This window comes from Doryrhamphus excisus, linkage group LG8 (assembly GCF_037039965.1).
Source record: "Doryrhamphus excisus strain RoL-2023G ecotype Guam linkage group LG8, RoL_Dexc_Guam_v1.1, whole genome shotgun sequence".
NCBI classification, from domain to species: domain Eukaryota; kingdom Metazoa; phylum Chordata; class Actinopteri; order Syngnathiformes; family Syngnathidae; genus Doryrhamphus; species Doryrhamphus excisus.
The window spans coordinates 6986235-7006489 of NC_136364.1; the positions used below are offsets into that span (position 1 = coordinate 6986235).

At 43.2% G+C, this 20255-nt stretch overlaps 2 protein-coding genes across 5 annotated transcripts in view; both read right to left on the reverse strand.

Moving 5' to 3' along the window:
* gab2 (GRB2-associated binding protein 2) overlaps positions 1–11947 on the reverse strand; it is a 30096-nt gene extending 18149 nt beyond the window's left edge. For both annotated transcript variants that reach the window (XM_058080207.2, XM_058080206.2), the window contains exon 1: positions 11805–11947. In XM_058080207.2, coding sequence (XP_057936190.2) covers positions 11805–11876 — 72 coding nt within the window. In that variant the 5' untranslated portion in view covers positions 11877–11947. The remainder of the gene's footprint in view (positions 1–11804) is intronic.
* Positions 11948–12009: 62 nt separating this feature from the next.
* Positions 12010–18961, reverse strand: nars2 (asparaginyl-tRNA synthetase 2, mitochondrial). 3 transcript variants are annotated; one of them, XM_078792696.1, is made up of 14 exons: positions 18647–18961; positions 17343–17452; positions 17143–17263; positions 16913–17053; positions 16764–16844; positions 15899–15990; positions 15632–15764; positions 14646–14744; positions 14517–14554; positions 14149–14425; positions 13329–13426; positions 13198–13224; positions 12975–13124; positions 12010–12142 (listed from the first exon to the last, which is right to left on the reverse strand). In XM_078792696.1, the coding sequence occupies exons 1-13, from the start codon at positions 18797–18799 to the stop codon at positions 12980–12982; spliced, it is 1515 nt and encodes a 504-aa protein (XP_078648822.1). In that variant the 5' UTR covers positions 18800–18961; the 3' UTR covers positions 12010–12142; positions 12975–12979. The 3 variants fall into 3 exon arrangements, with proteins under 3 accessions (XP_078648822.1, XP_057936191.2, XP_078648821.1); XM_058080208.2 differs by lacking the exon at positions 12010–12142 and having other exon boundaries at positions 12924–13124; positions 14149–14286; positions 14359–14425; XM_078792695.1 differs by lacking the exon at positions 12010–12142 and having other exon boundaries at positions 12924–13124.
* Positions 18962–20255: the final 1294 nt, after the last annotated feature.

The window sequence follows — 20255 nt, forward strand, 5'->3', positions numbered from 1 at the left end:
ACAACAACGTACTACTACTCCTACTAGCGGTCCTGCATGTCACACATTCAGGTCAGCCTCACAGGAAGTTGACACTCAGCAGCTGGACTTTGTTTGTGGCGTCTTTGGACACTTTAGAGGCACTAAACTGCTTCCTTAAAACAACACGGCAGTGTGTGCGTGTGCATGTGCGTGCATGCGTGTGTGTGCGTAGCAGGTGTTGACACCCAGAACCAACGTATTTCCTGTGCTGCTATCTTCCACAGTGCAAAAACCAGGCTGAGTGACAGTTTGGGACCCACAGAAACCGCAGAAGCATGTCTCCACCACACATCACAGCATAGCATAGCAGTCCCTGAATGAGGTGGTTTGTGGAAACTATACGCCTCTTACAAGCTTCAAAGGCTGAATGCTTAGCTTTTTCTTTGGCTTTTTGGTGTCATGACACATCGGACCGACAGGCGGGGGTAAGCAACGCAGCATGCCGCAAGGGAAATCCTACATTTTTTGTAAAAACAATAAAAGATGGCCTTCTGCTTTGACCCTGGAACGGATGCGACATAGCGTTAGCGGCTAGCGCTTTGCTCAGGGACTCAAGAGGAAGCCCATGAAGGGAGAGGTTGGGAGGGGTGTGTGGGGGGGGGGGGTGTTTTGGAGGTCTGCCAGCGATGCACTTCCACCGGGCCGTGTCTCGCACATGCAGGCTCGCTGACACACAGGATCCAGCAGTCCCCCACCCCCAACGCCCACTCCCCGGCCCTCCATCAACAATGTGACCACGCCCCCAACCCTTCTTAGCCCCCCCCCGTAGCCAGACAACTGACACAATACAGAAGCAACTGACAAGTGTCCTGCTGGAGGTGATTCTCTGGGAAATGCTGGCATAAAAGACGCCGGAAGTACGGCCTACGACAGGATATGAATGGTTTCGGTTGCTGAACAAGTGGGTGAACGCAAGCCGAGAAAAAGTTTCAGCAAAAAGTTTGGATGTTAACCAAAACACACACTAACCGGGGTGGCTGTTAACCGAGGTACCACTGTATTTCATAGTTTTATATTTCAATATGAACTGCATTGTATTAATTAGGGTGCACATGAATTTAAATGAGGAAATTATGACATCATAGTAATGCTTATTGGCGGCACGGCGGTCGAGTGGTTCGCGCGTAGCTACCACGTAGCTACCTCCTACCTCACAGCTAGGAGGAACAGGGTTCGATTCCACCCTGGGCCATCTCTGTGTGGAGTTTGCATGTTCTCCCTGTGCATGCGTGGGTTTTTTTCCAGGCTTCCTCCCACATTCCAAAAACATGCTAATAAACATGCTAGGTTAATTGGCGACTCCAAATTGTCCATAGGTATGAATGAGTGTGAATGGTTGTTTGTCTATATGTGCCCTGTGATTGGCTGGCGACCAGTCTGGGGTGTACCCCGCCTCTCGCCCGAAGACAGCTGGGATAGGCTCCAGCAACCCCCGCGACCCTTGTGAGGAAAAAGCGGTAGAAAATGAATGAATGAATGAGTAATGCTTATTAAATCCTACCCCTAGATCTGTTACTTGAGAAGTAGAAAGTAATCACTATGTGTATTGGTTGGAAAAAAATATATGGTGCATCTCTACTGTGAAGTATAATAAATGTGTTTAGCATCCAGCAGCTTTAGATAGAGTGAACATTTCACATTTAGGAAAAAAGCAGCACTTGCTCGCTACTTCCTGCTTTCGGCTAAATGAAGGCCCGCATGAACTGGAGCATTTACGGTCGGGTTAGACTAGCAGAAAAGAGAAGATGAGGGTCTTATTAAGCAGCTCTTCGATGGTACGTGTCCCGTTGTCATGTTGTGCGTGCTGAGTGAACTATCTCTGAGTAAAAGTCTACTTCCTAGCGGCCGGCCGTGCTGATAAACGCTGGAGGCGGTAACCTTAATACTGTGGCGTGAGGAGGCGTGCTGCGCTGCTTGCTTGGAAGCAGACGAGTCAAGAAAGATAAGAAAGCGACTGTGGGAGATTTCTAGGAAAACACTCGTTCTCATCCAAAGCAACACAACTTCCTCAGAAACATGACTGCCTTTTTTTCTTCTTTAGTCCTCACACTACTGTAATACTACAACTACCGCCCCTACTACTTTATGTTACTTCCACTTATCATGGACGTCTGACATGATGGCTTTTATCTGGAATGAAAGTTTGACTGCTTGGTATTGCTATACTACTACTACTACTAACCACTGTCTTCTACTACGCCTACTACTAAACACTAACTACAACTGAGTACTACTCCTACTAACCACAAACTACTACAGTATGACTCCTCCTATTAATATTACTATTATATATTAATAATTATCAATTACATACTAATTAGATATTATCAGTGGCCCAATATTATCGGCCATCTTTAGTTGATACTGGTTAGTAGTAATAGTAATAGGAGGAGTCATAGTGGTTAATAGTTGTAGGAGTTTTCATATGATATGTGGTGTGTTATTGTATATACATGTTTGTTAGGTAGATTACTTTTCCTCTTCACTTTTACATCGGATTTAGACTCAGGGCTCTGCGTCACGCCTACGCCGCACCAACGGGGTATGGCCAGCGCACTTTGCGAATTCCGTGAGCTGCGCAGACTGGTTCAGTGCACCCACGCCTCCATCCTTCCCACCAGCACAAGTGGCAAAGAGGGAGGAGAGGAGGCATGAGATGGTTTAAAACAGCCAAGCGTAATCAATCAAATGAATGAATTTCATTGTCTTGTCATTATCTATATTAATCGTTGTTTTTAGTTGTTGTTAATTATTAGTTGTCTAATGGGTCACTTCCTACTAAAGTCCGTGCTGCGTGTTGGCTCATTTGTGATTAGATGGTTGCTAAGTGGAAGGGGAGGGTGGTGCGGTCTGGTGCGCATCCAGCACAGCCACGGAGCTGAGCGATGAGTGGAGCTGTTTTCAGTTTTCACTTCTAAAATTTTGATTTCGGGGGACAAGCCGTTTGGATCCCTTGGAGTCCAAAGAGCAGAGATGAAGCATGAAGGCATGTTGCTAGCTCGCTACAACCACAGTGGGAGAGCCAGGTGAAATGTGTAAACAAAGTGAGATTGTAGGGTGAGCAATGACGATGGCTGGCATTGATCATCGTCACTTGTCAACTACATACAGGATGCCTACTTTTCTTTTTCAAGCCAAGTTACTATCACACATTCTCCCCCTCACTTTCTTCTTAGGTACATATTAGGTGCATATGGAAATATCCATACCTTCAATATCCCATTTTTACACTTCGATTCTCTGTGTGGAGTTCGCATGTTCTCCCCCGTGAATGTGTGGATTTTCTATGAATGTGAATGTGACTGTACACATGTATGTGTCTTGCCATTGGCTGGCCACCAGTTCAGGGTGTACCCCGCCTCTCGCCTGAAGTCAGTGAGGATCAGAGACATAGAACATGAATGGGGGATTATAAGTACACCATGTTTCAAATTAGGTGTCTGCCTGAATTTTACCGAGTGTCGCATCAAAAAGAAAATCAGTATCGCACATCACCAGATTTTTACAGATGCAGTCTATTCAGTACTGTATTTTCTGGACTATAAGTCGCTCCGGAGTATAAGTTGCACAAGGCCAAAAATGCATAATAGGTAGAAAAAAACATACATAAGTCGCACTGGAGTATAAGTCATATTTTTTGCAGGTAGTTTACTTTACAAACCACTTGACCAAAACAGACATTACGTCCTCTTGGAAGGCAAGATCTAACAATAAAAGAATAGAGAACAGGCTGAATAGGTGTAAGATATGCTAACACAATGGTTATTCAGCTACACAAAAAATAAACAAAAACAGAAAAGGTGTCCAGTGTTTATGTAACATAAACAGTTTTTTCATGTATAAGTCGCTCTGGAGTATAAGTTGCAGTAACAGTCAACGTATGAAAAAAATGCAACTTATAGTCCGGAAAATACGGTATATATACATGTACAACTATCATGATAAGAGAGAGTATATACACAGTATATATAATAACAATACAGTTTAAGTACACAATGATGGCCTCATTGCAGCTTGCTTGTGTCCTTAACAGTTATGTAAGGTGTGTCTCTTGTAGAAGCAGTGTGTGTGTGTGTGTGTGTGTGCGTGTGTGTGTAGGAGTCACCCATAGTGTTTTCAAATGTGCATAAGCAAACATCCAAACTAAACACACATGAACACCCACTACCAATGAGGGGGAGGGTGGGGATGGTTGTTACCTGGGGCTAATACACACACACACACACACACACACACACAAACACACACACCTGGACAAACAGTGGTGCAGCATTAGCATTAGCATTAGCAGGTAGCTCCAGTGTGTGTTCTATTTCCAGCCGGTCTATCCCAGCGAGAGTTACCTCTGCAGATCAGGCTAGCGTTGGCAGCCGCGGGCTAAGAGAGTCTCGTTTGACCCCGGAGCGGTGGAACACAACTGAGCATGCTCACACGTGCACACACGCATGCACATGCACACACACAACACCCTGTTTTTATTTCACTTAGATGTGGGGTGCTTCGGCAAAGCTGTATTAGTACTGCTAGTCCTGATGATCTTTGTGAGACGACTTTCTTAACGAGATAGAGATAACAAGATTTGAGTGATGGACACATTATGTTACTAATGTCTACTTGTTGCTTCATACATTCAGCTTTAAAAGCAACAGAATGCAAGAAGAAACAGCCATTAGACAACCTTTAACATTTAGTCAACATGACACATGCAGCCCCGCCTCGCCTCTCGCACCAAGTCAGCTGTGATAGGCTCCAGCATAGCCGCATACCCCAGTGAGGATGGATGATGCATGCGGCCGTCAGTCAGTGCTGCTGGCAATGACTGATTGCAAAAATTCATTTCTCAATCCTTCGCTTTCCTTTCCCCGTGTGGGCGTTTTATGTTTATCCATCAACTGCAATTAAATCCGTCACAAAATATTTTCCAACACAAGCGGTGAGCTTCTCTGCCGTCACAAGGCCAATCAAATCACAGTCACATGATTTACATATGACATCTACTTTGGACCACCTGCTTGCAGACTCAATCGCACACCGCACCTTCCAATATTCTTTTCATACACTCACTCACTCATTCACTACAAAACACTGTTGGAATTACTGTACACTTAGAAACTATGATGGGTTACTATCACCTCATACCCACACATCCCATAATATCAAGTAAAAGTGCACTTTTACCCATCAAACACATTTTCACAACACCCTTTTCTGTGTGTTGTAAAGATAAAAAACAGGTAAAAAGAGGCAGCTGATGAATGCATATCATAGGACACACCTATTCTGCGTAGAAAAGTTGTTTGAGAACACAGCAAAGGCACAAGGTGACTGGCGTGCGATGACTAAAATATGTCATGGCCATGCTTGGACGGAGCATACTGAATTGTCATCATCACATGGAAGAATGCAAGCGGAACAAGCAGAAAAAAACGTCAATGCCTGTCAAAGCAGGAAGCGGGGAGGCTCACCAGCCTGACCTCCCAGGGCAAGGACTTCCCAACCCCTCCCCGTGCAAAACACGCTGGGAGCTGGCGGCTGGCAGCTGGCAGCATGACATGATCTGGCCGCCATCGTCCTTCCTTCCACAAGCACAGAAGAGCAGCTATGAACTTCCTGATAGCATCGGCGTGGAATGCATGCCACCACGCTTGATGTGAACAGACACGTTTATGATGTCACTTGGGGGAGGGGGGTGTTTTTTTTTTTTTTTTTTTTTGCCTACAGCGTCTGGATCCTGACGTGGGAACAGGAACAGGAGTGTTTACACGTATCATTCATGTGATACACACATCTTCACACTCCACACCTCATCAGCACACTTACTGACCTACATACTAACCTATCTACATATGTACTTACTTACCTACCTACATACCTCCCTACTTACATACTGAGCTCCCTACATAATGTACTTACCTCCCTACATATGTACTTACTTACATACTTATCTACCTACATACTTACTTACATATTTATTTACCTACCTACCTACATACTTATGTACCGACACACAGACTTACCTCCATACTCACTTGCCTCCCTACATACCTACTTATATACTTACCTACCTACCTACCTAAATACATTACATACTTACCGACCTACTTACCTCCCTTCATACATACGTACATTACTGACTGACTTACCTACTTACCGCCTTACTTCCACACTTGCTGACTGACCTCCATACTTACATACCTACTTGCATACATACTTACTGACTGACTGACTTACCTACCGACATGCTTACCGCCTTACTTACCACCTTACTTATATACCTACCTACTTACATAGAGTACTTACATATTTATTTTGACTACTTCAATTCTTACTTACCTACCTACATACTTACGTTCCTACTTCCATACTTATTTATTTAACAACTTACATACAGTACTTACTTGACTACTTACATACTTATTTGACCCATTAGCTAGTTAATACATGTAAACAGGAAGTAACAGTATGATGTCATCAGCTGTTGCCTGTGTAGTTCTTTGCTCGCTAATGTTACGCCACAAAAAATGTTTTTAAATGTTTTTATGGTTTTCCAGTGATAGTTCTCCATGCATAAAAACTCAAAGGCATATAAATGATATTTGAACATTTAAGGTTATTTTTACCTTCACTGAAGACCTGAAAGTTTTGCGAGGAGTGATTTTGTGAATGGAATAATAGTCTTTCTTACTGTCTTTGGGCAAATGCTGCCTCTTACAACTTTCCTTGGCTGCGTTTTGGCTTATTTTGCAGCCGTGATGAAAAGGAACGCAGAGAAACACTATTATTGAAGGGAAGAAACAATGGCCGTGCTGATATCGCTGCCACATGGTGTCCTAATCTTGCCAAGCATCACATCTTTAATAAAGGAGAAACAGTGTCCTGCATGTAAAAGTAAGATACAGATGTATCTGGAAGGGATGAATTTGATTGGCATGACTTGACCTTTTGTATTCATACTTTCATATTTAGTGTTATTTATATCCATTTATTCTGTGTGTTATGAACCTGTTTTGAGTTGTTTGTGTTATGTATTATCCCGCCCATGCCCATGGCAATTATGCAAATTAGACCATGACGGCACCCCAGCGCCACATGGGAAACCCTGCACATGACACATTCAGCTATGCCAACAAGGTGTTGTCAGCGTGTAGCAGCACTTCCCTGAGTCATTGTGTGTAGACGCATGCGTCAGCGCTGCTTGCTAATCACATTCGTCAACTGTTTGGAAACATCGGTGGCGGAGCGCCGCTCCAGCATCAACATGCCTCCCGGGCCTCAACGGCCGCGTCTGCCGTCTGACTTGCTTTGCATATTATTTGCATGCCTGACTTGTTATGGCACCTCCCGATCTTCGGCTACCGACCAAACCTAAGAAGGCCCCAAAACACCGGAGATGTTGAATGATGCTTTTCCTGCATCTCAAACCATTTTCTATGAAAGCAACATCTTGTCATAAATACATTGCGTACAGCTAACAGAAACGATCTTCCATTCCACAAAAGTGAACTTTGCCCACAGCTCTTATGTGAGACATGAACACATAGGTTTTTCTCTTTAATGTGCCTTATAGATATCAAAACTGATGAAAAGAGGCACCTTATTCATTTGGCCGCTATTAAAAGAGCTCCAACAGGATTTTGTGGTGTTCTATCCATGCTGTGAGCATGTAGTAACGGATACATTGACGATAACATGTCATACTTGGACTATTTTAGTATAATTTCCTTCCCGGGTGCATTGATTTCACATAGCAACATTGGAAGGAAGGCTACACCTAGCCTCCAAAACAAAAAGCTCCAATTTGGTTAGTGGCCTGAGGCATTGGGAGCCAGTGTGTGCTGAAGCTAGTTGCTAGCCGGCTAGCAGCTAGCCGCTATGGTGTGGCCAGGTGTCGCGACACCAACATTGTTCATAACAATAATAATAACAATGTGGTTTATATGACGTAAATGAAGCCTTGTTGGAGTTTTTTCCAGAAGGCTTCCTAGGTAGAATAGGTGTGTCCCATTATGTAGCTGCCTCTTTTTATATCTTATAACACACAGAAAATAGAAAGACGTGTGTGTTCATGTCTCACATAAGGATTGTGGATGATTTTTGCTTTAACATGAAATGTCCCCTAGGTATGACATCAGAGGAGTTGTGATGAGATGGATTTGGGAGATTCCAAATATTCCTGGCCAATCCTCCACTAAGTCAATATTTACCCCTGCCAGGGAGGAGGTAAGGTTTGTGTTGTTAAATAACAAAACAAGATATTTGGGGAGAGAGAACCAGTTCTATGATGATGCCTGATGTGAGGAAACTTTCTTTACTTTGGACTATCTTTCACACGGTACATCCGGCGTTTACTGCCCTGTGCATTTTATACAGTAAACAATGTGGTGGGGTGGGGGTGGCGGGGTCACGGGGCAGTTGGGTCACTAGATACACGACATTGGGTCCATGAGAATGAGACAAGGAGATGTTAATTTCTGCTAGCTTACACTGCTCTGTGGTCTATGCTAGCAGCCCCGCCCCCACCCACCCGGACAAAGAGATTGTAGGACAGACAAAAAGTCGCACACTGTTCATGCCGTTGTTCTGTGGAACAAAGGAGCTCTGAAAGCAATGCCCAGAGTAAATCCACTTTTTTACGACTTTTAGTAAATACAGTTTCTTCTTTCATATTCAACTTTATGCAACTAAAATTAAAATTGTCCTTGTGATTCTTTTTCAAAAACAGCTAAAATAATGCCGAAAGCTAACAATAATTGAAAAATACAAGGAAGAAGAGTCTTGAACGAGTCATGTTGTGTTTATTTGTTGTTGTATATCACTATTTTGATAATTAAAGTATCTATGATTATTATCTTACGGTTGTAAAGACATCACTATTATGTCACTACAGGTTTAGATCACCCTATAGTTCTGTGAGTATAAAAAGAAGGCAGTAAAAGTACCAGATGGAGGGGTAGGATTGAATAAGCTCTGCTTCTTCTTACTCCATTTGGACATGTGGAACTGTGAACTGATAATACGTATGATGCATTCTACTGTAACCTGATGAATGTTAAAAAAAATTAAACCATTGCCATTACCAAAATTGTCTCATTAGAACAATGGTTCTCAATTATTTTCCGTCATGCCCCTGCAAGGGACAGAACTGTTTTCACACCGCCCGATTAGAAACACTAGAGAAAGTGATACTATCTCGTCGTTCATCTGTACTGTACAGAACCTGAAAGCAGGAAAGTGCAAACTGGGGGAGTCAAACTGCATGTTGAATACCATGCATCCATCTATGCATCCATTAATCCTCCATCCATCCATGCATTAATTAATCATTCACCCATGCATTCATTAATCATCTATCCATGCATCCATCATTGCATCCATCCACCCATGTATCCATCCATTAATTCCCATGCATCATCCATGCATCCATCACTCATCCATCCATCATCCGTCCATGCATCCATCCAACCATCCATATTCCATCCACCCATCTATTAATCATTCATCCATCCATACATGCATTCATTAAGCATCCATCCATCCATCCATGCATTCATTGAGCATCCATCCATCTATTAGTCATCCATCCATCTATGCATGTATCCATCCATTAATCATCCATCCATAAATCATCCATCCATCAATCCATCCATTGATCATCAATCCATCAATTTTCTATGCCTCATTAGGGTCGCAGGGATATGCTGGAGCCTATCCCAGCTGATTTCAGGCGAGAGGTGGGGTACACCCGTTCTGGGTTGCTAGCCAATCACAGTGCTTTAGAACAAAAAGCTTTTTCCACTTTTCTGACCTATAAATGTAGTTAGAATGTAGTATTCTCGTGTTAAACCATGCCAGAGTTTCAGATAATGAGTTTTGCACATTTGGAATTGAGCCCTGAAAGAAGGGGGATGGCTCAAAACGGTCGGTTTCAGAAGGTGTGGTAAAACTGCCCCTTTGTGATGTCACAGAGGAGTGAATTTCCTCATATGGGTGTGGCTGTAAGCCAAATAAACTCTGTCCTCGCCCCAAGCGCTGGTTCTCTGTTGATGTGGCTAGCAATGGCTAGTAAGACACATTTTTTACAATTCCTAAAGATGCCACCATCAGGCACAAGTGGTTGGAGTTCCTGATTCCCTACGAGCAAAAGAAAAAGCGCTTGACTGTGCTCCTGTCAGCCAGTTTACCACTGCACAGGGTTTGCTTTGCCTGTACCAAGAATAGACCAAGTCGTTTGGCGCACTGGTTTGGCACGAAACTGTCACTATGCCAAGCTGAAAATGTGTACACCTCTCCTGGTGCGCCACCACGCCTATCTAGCACAGCCCAGTCTACCAAATTACCAAATTGTGCACAGTGGTGCGCTGGACCAAATTACCACTGCGCCACAAAATTAGAGTAGTAGGTCCCCTTTAAAATTAATTTAAATTACAGCTGTTTTCTGATTTTTTTATATGATATTATGGCTTTATTCCCATCACATTAGGACTTTTCCCCCAACCTATTTTTTCCCCAAAAATTAATACTCCTATTATGTCATTAGAATAGGTGCTTACTATTTTTTAAAGCTTATTCTGATCAAATTCCAGCATGTGGCGGCTAAATGGCCCCCATTGTTCCTGCTCTGACGTTTTCCAGGGGAAAGAATTCCAGGCGGTTAGATGATTGCCTCCACACGTCTACTCCTTGTGGACGTCTCATGACACTGTTTGCTGCCTGATGATGTCTGACTGCTGGGCTTATTGGATGGACGGATGTATACAGTATATGTATGCATGTATGCATCCATGATGTTGTTTTAAAGGGGAGCTAAGCGGGTGTCTTCCTGCAAGGACAGTGGAAGTGAAACGGTGGTGGTGTCTGTGTAAATATTGGCCAGCTCGGTGGAAGACAATGGGGAACAACACAGGATGAGTTGACAAGGGTGTATGTGGTGGGGTGGGCCGGGGGGCGTACAGATGACATCATGGCAAAGTCAGCTCAGAGGTAACACAACACCGTACATAAACATGGGCAGCTGTATTTATAGATTGTCTCATTGCCGTGTCCATAAATCCTATTACGCCAGTGGCAGCCCCCCAACCCCCCAGGCTTTATCAGGCTACTCAAGGCCGCCCCCCCTCAAAAAAAATCAACAGCGCCAGCATCCACTGTCCATCGCTGCTGTGACGTGGATGGAAAACTGCTCCCATCAGACGTGACCTCACTGTGATGGGATAACGTGCATGTAAGATGGTAGACAGCTGCAGGCCCGTTGTCATGTGACCCCCCCCCCCTTCCATACTGGGTGGCCTGTGTGAAATTTACATGTTTATACCTGGATGCCTCACTACTCCTGTGGGGATGTGGAAAGTGGTCCACATGTTTGTTTGTTTTTAAGTGTGTGTGTGTGTGGGGGCGGGGGGGGGGGCGGTGCACCTGCTACCACTTTAAATCCCCACCCACCAAAAGTACATAACATTAGGTACACCTGCATGATAGCATGATATAATGATCATCCAAGTAAGTTGAGTTATGTTGGCAATAATGATATATTTGTACAATGTGCTGACCTTATGTAGTGGCATAGAAATATGAGTCATGAGAAATATAGAAATATGGCTTTCTTGTTGTGGTTTGCAGTGGTATCCAAGTGCACCGCTTCATGCTTTCTAATATTTGGACTCACAAAGTTAGGGAAGTACAAGTGTAATAATGAACATTTCGTTAACCGAACAGTCTTTGGGGAAGTATGAAGTAGTGCACGTACATGTAGGACGTAATAATGTTGTTAGTGAAGATCTACTCACATATCTCCGCAGCTTCCTCTCCGGCGGGGACTTCCTCAGCCAGCCTTGCTGGATGACTTCTCCGCCGCTCATCTTGCCGACAAGTCCGTCTTCTGGTGGCCCAACAGGCGGCTTACAGTAGCAGGACACTCCCGGTCGGCGCGTGGCTCTCCGCCATCGGATCCGAGGGAGGGACGGAGGACAAGACGAGTCACGGTTCTCACGGAGACGTCAGCGGGCGATCCCTGGCTCCTCCGCGGGGGAAGCTCGACTGATGCGCGGCAGCGTCACGGGGCGTCTGTGGCTTGTTTTCCCAGCTCTACACCACGCCCACCGTCGGGAAGCTGCCTGCAAAGTTCCTTTTTTTAAAAAAAAAAAAAAAAAAGAACACCACAACTCAACATGTATACATCATACGAACTTTCATTTTATATTAATACAAGCACAAAAGTACAATCGTCTTTTAAATAACTCGACAACCAACACTAGTCAATGACTAGGAAACAGCACCATTTAGTGGCGGCTTGTCGTAATTGCAAGTTTCATTGCCATGTTTTTTTTTCAGACCGATACCAGTAACTTTTTATATGTCTTTTTATTTCAATTTAGATGTAAGTGTACTGTGTGCAAATGGAGATTCAAACCAGACTCATCCCAAGCTGCTAACATTTAGGCCACCATTGAGTCCCTGTGGCTGTGCTAATGAAATATGACATGATTACAGCACATCACTACTATCAGGAGAAGCAGAGTATAGAGGGGGAGGAGACACTTGCTGTGGCCCAGCAAGGTGCACTGTATTCGGGCACACGACCCGAGTGGCTGGTGTGACACCACGGAGGTCTCTGGCAAACATTTTGCACTTTTCAAATGCGGTGGTGCTGCCCAGACGCAATGGAAGCTCAGGATTAGGCATGAAGAGAAAGGACAGCATGGCACCTGGCCGGGATGCACTCTACTCTCATGCTGCTACATTGAATAAGGAAGTGCTGACCCACCTCGTCATGTGGCTCAATGAAATATGATATAAAAGTATTTCCACAGAGAAGCCCTTTGTGTCAGCTAGCATGACCACCAGCCGGCATCACCAGGCTTCCACGTCTACCTATCACATCAATGAACATGACAGCAGCAAACGACTTTTAGGACTTAAGATGGGGGTTTAATGAAGCAGCATCACAGGAAAAAGACCTTATCTATAGAAGACATGAGTGTGAACATCTGGGAAAAGGAATCACATCTTTGATGTTCTCCACTCCCAGAATGCACTGCAGGTATCGTTCAAAGCCCATGCCGAATCCACCATGCGGGACGGAGCCAAAGCGCCTCAAATCCAAATACCTGCAATTGAAAAAAATGTCATTGGACTGCGTCAATACGCTTCTTTAGACATGTCGAGAAAGCTTGTTTGTACCAGCTGTAGGCGTCTTCTAATCCAACCCTGGAAGAATGGAATTTCTAATTATTCAGGAGTTCTGAGGAAAATACTGTTTGAATGTGCCAGCATCAGGACATCATACGATGTGGTCCTAAACAGGTTCTTACTCCTCCAGGCGAGCTCTCAGCAGGTCCAGCCTCTCCTCCCTCAGCGAGCCCCCGCATAACTCCCCGACCCCCGGCACCAGAAGATCCACAGCGGCGGCCTGCACACACATCAACATTACACAACACAAGAGCAACAGCGAGGGCTACGTACTGCAGTCAAACATGAAAGGATGCAACCTTGATATAAATATGCTGAGATACTGTATATATTGTATATGTCAAGAAGCTTGTCATATCAATAAAAAGTTTAAAAATCATTATTTATTCTTCTTTTCCATTTTTCGACATTTTCCACATTTTCCACATACTTTTTTAAAGTATGAGACTTTGGTCTCAAAAAACTACCAAGTTTTTCTTGTTAGAATACAAATTTTTGCTCTTCATATTTTTTACTTTATTCATTCATTCCTTTCAGCTATTTTTCCCATTTCAGCTGTTTTTTTTAATAGTTCAACTTTATCCCCATATTATCTTAAATTTATTCTCATAACATTACCAAATTTTCCAAAAATGACAACATTATTTGTATTTAAAAATTTATTTTTTCTTGAACGTTTCAAATTTGCCACTAAAAACCTTACTAAAACTTTGTAAAACCTTATTCTCATAAAGTTCTGACTTTTTCTTCTTAGATTAAAAATGTTAAAATTAAATAAATAAATTAAATAAATAAATTAAATAAATAAATTAAATAAATAAAAATTATTATTATTTTTTTATTCGATTTTTTTTAAATATTTTAACTTTATTTTCCTGTTAAATTCTATTTTTGGAATGGGCCACTAAGAAAGACACCCCCAGACTAAATGACTGAAGCGACCGTGTGCTCAGGGCCGTCCTGGTTGTCTCTGGCGTAGAAGGGTTTGAGCTGGTAGGGGTAATCAGTGACGAAGACGGGACGCTGGCCACAATGTTTCACCAGGTACTTCTCATGCTCCGTCTGAAGGTCGCAGCCCCACTGGACAGAAGCAGAGCAAAGATCAAGGAGGCACTCAGGATGAACGACAGCAAAGGCGGCGAGGGGGCGCACATGTGTTGGGAAGGTGAACGTCTGGGAGCTGCGGTTCAGGATGTTTATGGCCTCGCTGTAGGTGATCCTGAAAGTGGAAGCACTTCTTTGAGCATTTGGAATATTTCACTTGGGATTTGATGAGGTTGAAGTCCCACATGAAAAAAAAACACACTTACACGTGGAAGCGCTCCTTCAACATGGCCTCCACGGCGTCCTTTCAGCAAGCCGGAGATGCGGTGGGAGCAACACAGCGAGACGATTGGACGATAATTTGTCAGGCGCACTTGAATGAATGAAAGACTCACCCTGTGACCCGCTGTCACGTGCTTATGGAACAAATCCACGTCAGAAGCACAGCGGTCCAACACGTGCTCGGTGGTCCACCTGAACACGTCCTCCATGACCTGAGGAGCATGGCACCGTCAATCATTGGCAGTGTGACTCGCTAACCGTGCACCAGGACAAGCACGTTGTTATCGTGAATAAAGTCTGCCAGCAACCAAAACCCAGACTGTACATTCTTGTCTTGATATGTTGATCAAACTTTATATCTACTCTTTCTATTTAAATTATTATTCTGTTTGTGTAATATTCTTTGACATGTTTGGTTTAGCATGGTTTCCGCTACATGGAATTGATCATGATCATTGGATACACCTGTGCTGCCTTAAACCTATACTCTCCATTTCTACAACAATATTTAATTTCTTGTATTTTGTTGTTCTCTTCAAGTAAAACATATATTATTGAACAACTAATTTCCAATGTATTAGTTGTACTCTAAAACAGGCATCAGATTAAACTGAGGTATGGGTACAAAATTTTGTACTTTTGAACTAATAGTCACATAGTACTACTATCAGACTTAATAGATCAAGTAACAAAGGAGGCTGCATATTTGACATTTTCACAGTGCCCTCAGCTACTTTGCCAGTCAATTAAGTTTTCAGTTAATCTTCTGCTGGTTGTTGAAAAAGGTTAAATAAATTAGTCAATAAATAGTTACTCTGGTTTCCTCCCACATTCCAAAAACGACCTTAGTGAGGGCACGCAGTATAGAAAATGAATGATTAGAAGACAGTAAACAACTGTGTATTACTGCCCTCTTCTGTCTGTTCTTGGTATTGCATTTTATTTCTATAATGCAGAAATGATGCTATGTTCGTTCATTTTTCTTCGGGTCCTGATAGATCATCAGGTTTCTATGCTAAATGTTGACATATAAACTGCTGCTTATTATTGTTAGTGTGCACTGCCATTTGAGGGTGTGGGTGTAATCACGCTGCTGTACCTTGATCAGGTCCTGGATGGACTCCGTGAAGGCCACCTCCGCCTCCACCATGTAAAACTCGGCCAGATGGCGCCGGCTCTGCGAGTTCTCTGCGCGAAAGGTCGGCCCAAAAGTGTAAACTCTGGAAAATGACCTGCGGGTGTAATTATGAGAGACATTTTTACGTGTGCATGTGGGATCTTCTTTTTGAATTTAATTTGATTTTGAATTAAAAAACTTTAAATAATTCAAACTAAGAAAAGGAAAAAAACAAAAAACAAGTCTGACCCTGACATGACCTCCAAGTGGAGCTGTCCAGACACCGTCAGGTAGGCCGGAACCGAGAAGAAATGGTGATTCTCACTCTCTGAGTCAGAAGGCTTGAGAGAAAGCAACAGCTTCCATTAGACACACACAAAGCAGACGCAACAGCAGCATGGTTGTAGACCACCACAATGCACCTCACCCACTTGGCTTTTCAGTAATTGTTCAGTCAGACAAGTACCTGACTTGATTGATGGAACAACAGGCTTTTATTGTCAGGCACACCCATCATCATCATATTAACATATGCTAATATTGCTCCCCACATCAAATCTTAAATGTTGTATTTCCTCTTCTTATGTCCACTATAGGCGGCACGGCGGTCGAGTGGTTAGCGCACAGACCTCACAGCTAGGAGACCAGGGTTCAATTCCACTCTCGGCCATCTCTGTTTCCTCCCACATTCCAAAACCATGCTAGGTTAATTAGCGACTCCAAATTGTCCATAGGTATGAATGTGAGTGTGAATGGTTGTTTGTCTATATGTGCCCTGTGATTGGCTGGCCACCAGTCCAGGGTGTACCCCGCCTCTCACCCCAAGACAGCTGGGCACCCCCCCGCGGCCCTTGTGAGGAAAAAGCAGTAAAAAATGAATGAATGAATGAATGAATGTCCACTATATTGTGTAATAAGGGTGTTAAGGTGACTATAGGGGTGTTATTTCATGTCAAGAGGTCTCTAATAATGTTAAAAAATATATTTGGAAAATTTTAAACAGGTTTTCTATGTCATAACCACATAAATATTCCACTTACAAAGAAAAAAATCTTACTTGAAGGAAATATTCTTATCACAGTTTAACTGCCTGAGTGCAGTAATCAACTCTCACCTCAACCTGGAAGAGCTCGCCTGCACCTTCACAGTCGTTGGAAGTGATGATGGGCGTGTGGATGTGCAAAAAGCCATTCTCCTAGTAGACGGGAAAAGAGCAAGAGCGAGTGTCACTCTGTGGCGTGATGGGATTGGGACTGGGCTCACCTTGAAATACGAGTGAACAGCTGAAGTGGCCTCGCTTCGTATCCTCAGCAGGGCGCTGAAGGCGTTGGTTCTGCTGCGAAGATGCGGGAACTGGCGGATGTACTCCAGCTTGTGTCGCTCTTTGATTTTAAACGGGAAATCCTGAAATGGGAGCAAGGCATGACAAGTTCCTGTGGGTGGGGGTGTCATAGTTGGGACTACATAGTGTGTAAGCATAGGACTTTCCTCACCACAGGGTTACATTCTCCAATGATGTGAATGTGCTCTGCTTCCAGCTCTACCGGCTGCTTTTGGTGCTGACTTTTCTTTAGTGTTCCTCTCACTTCCACGGCACTCCCAAATGTAAGCAATCTGCATTCCAGACAGGAATGTGCATAACACATGCTTCCAACAGTAAATACATTTCTTATAAGTTGTCATAAGTTCTTACGGGTCATTCAGCTCTGGACTGGCGACAATCTGCAATGACTGCAGGGAGCTTCCATCGTTCACATCCAGGAACAAATTTGCCTTCTGCGATCTGACAGAGCGAACCCAGCCCTGTAAAAATAATAATTTCTTGCATTTTTCCTCATGAATGTTGATGGCAGCATCAGTCGAAAGCATTGCAACCAGCAAAATTGCTGTGGGGCATTCAGGATGAATCGGAAATTTTGACTTTCTCGAGACCTCAAGAACATTCATTCATTCATTCATTCATTTTCTACCACTTTTTCCTCACAAGGGTCGCGGGGGTGCTGGAGCCTATCCCAGCTGTCTTCGGGCGAGAGGCGGGGTACACCCTGGACTGGTCGCCAGCCAATCACAGGGCACATATAGACAAACAACCATTCACACTCACATTCATACCTATGGACAATTTGGAGTCACCAATTAACCTAGCATGTTTTTTGGAATGTGGGAGGAAACCGGAGTACCCGGAGAAAACCCACACATGCACGGGGAGAACATACAAACTACACACAGAGAAGGCCGAGGGTGGAATTGAACCCTGAGGTCTGTGAGGTCTGTGCGCTAACCACTCAAGAACATTTACAAGACAAAATCCATCCATCCATTTTCTGTACCGCTTATTCTCATGTGGGTCGCAGGCATGCTGGAGCCTATCCTAGCTGTACAAGACAACAATGAAGGCAAAAGTTATCCCAAGTAACATGCTGGTTAAATTATATTATGGATTGTATGTATTACAATGGAAAAAGCAGTGAAGACTTATCTCAGCATTAGGCATCATGAGAATAATACTCCTAACGAGTCAAATTGCCTTCTTACACCCAATCAGTGTGTACGAATACGTTCTTGTATATGTCCTTCACCGTTGCACTGCACTGTTTGAGCTTCATAACCAATTTTGGGCCAGATTTAAGCGTTAATCCTGTATCGGCATCTTATTGAGATCAATACAAGCCAGGCTGCACAGAAGACGGCTCGTTTTGATAAAAACTGGGTTCCAGCTGTTTGTCTGTGTTGCCACAGCTGGAAAGAGTTGTGTTTGCTATGTAACACTAACAACCAGATTTTTGTGAATAGGCGGCGCCTGTAACCGGATGTGATGTCACATGAAACGCAACAATAATGTTTAGCGGGATTGTGCTAACATTTGAAAACACAATTAAAGGAAAACTGTGCTAACAAAAATAAATAAAGATTGTACGCGTTGCAGCTAAATTGAAGCATTCGCCATAGATAACAGTGCATGTTGGTGTTGGTGTTCATGTTGGGATATTTACTTACTAATACTTGGATATCGGCTCCCAGCACACAGCCTGAAATTGCCTCAGAAACTCTGAGCTTCCGTGGAGTCTTCTTTGAGAATTGCCTGAGAGTTAACAGCGTTCCCCTGGACACAGCGGTGACAAAAAGCGATTTTGCCGCAGCCCGCAGCATCTTAATAACATCCCGACCTCTAAATCTCTAAAATGCACAAGTGGTGCTAACTTGTAGAGACATAAAACAGGTTTAACTGCAATTTATTCGTCTACCGTGTCGGTCTTCTCTCAGTTGACATTCACGTTTGTGATACTTGCCCGGCTGTATTTACTTCCTGGTTACGCCTGCCTCCATTGGTTCGATTTGCTCACATGGGCGATGATAAGCCAATCACTGCTGAGCTTTCACAGCCACTTTGGCTGCTCACGGGAGTTGGAGTTTTCTTTTAAATTGACCAAATAAACAGGAAAACTATTTGTTCACATAACTGTTTATGTGTATATATAAATATACGGCAATAATAATAATATATAATAATAATAATAAAGTGTAAGTCAATTAAATTATTTTATTCTTAGTTGTTATTATTGTTATTACTATTATAAGTCCTGCTACTAATTTACCGCGATTATTAATATTACATATTGTATGATCAGGACGCTAAAGATTGGACAACATGAATATAATTTCATTAAGATATAATAAGAAACAAAGAGAAACCGTTGGTCATCTGCATTGGTTTATATGATTAACTCAATCAGCACCTATCCTACATAGACATTGATTTATGATATGGCTGAATGTTTTCATAAAGGCTGAGAACATTTCCTAGAAAGGCATCAAAAATGTTGAATGAGATAAACCACTCATATTTAAAGCTGTGAAAACCAAAAGTCACACAACCACATTATTTTGACTGCAAAGGGCTAATGTATTGTAAATACATTATTAACATCTGGGACAACATCCCTTCATTCATTTATTTCTACTTACCAGGAAATATACATCACTTTCTCTGTCATATTTCCAATCAGGGGGATGTGGAAACATTTATATGGAAACACAATAACTGGTGAACTCCTGGTTTATATACGTATACGTATATAAGTACAACATTGTTGCCGTTTGTGGAGATTTTTTAGGAAAGGAGGTGTGTCCCGTGTATGGTTAGCTCCCACACACCAGCCGTTTTTCTAAAAAGTCAAACACACGTGTGGTCACGTCACATAAGAACTCGGGAGGATTTTGCTGTCCACCCACTGAGGAGTGTTTTGACTTTCTTATGACTTTCTCTGATGGACATGTTGCCATTGGTGTCCGAGACTCTGCTTCCTGTGCAGACAGGATGTCAGTGGTGTGATAAGTATTGCTCCCGGCCTGTTATGTTGTAAGTTAAGGTGAGCAGTACACCGTGCACACAGGGAACTGCTTCCCCTTCTGAGGTGGGATAGTCTGCCGGAAGCCTCTTCAAAGCCCATCCATAATGTGCTCCAAACGGCGGCTGTCTTGCTGCTGTGATGAATGGCCGCTAGTGTGCAAACAATCATCAGGAGCCTGTCTGGTCACGCTGTAACGTAAACACTATCATCTCATTGTGCAGATAGGAGTGTTGAAACGGCATCATGAACCTCGC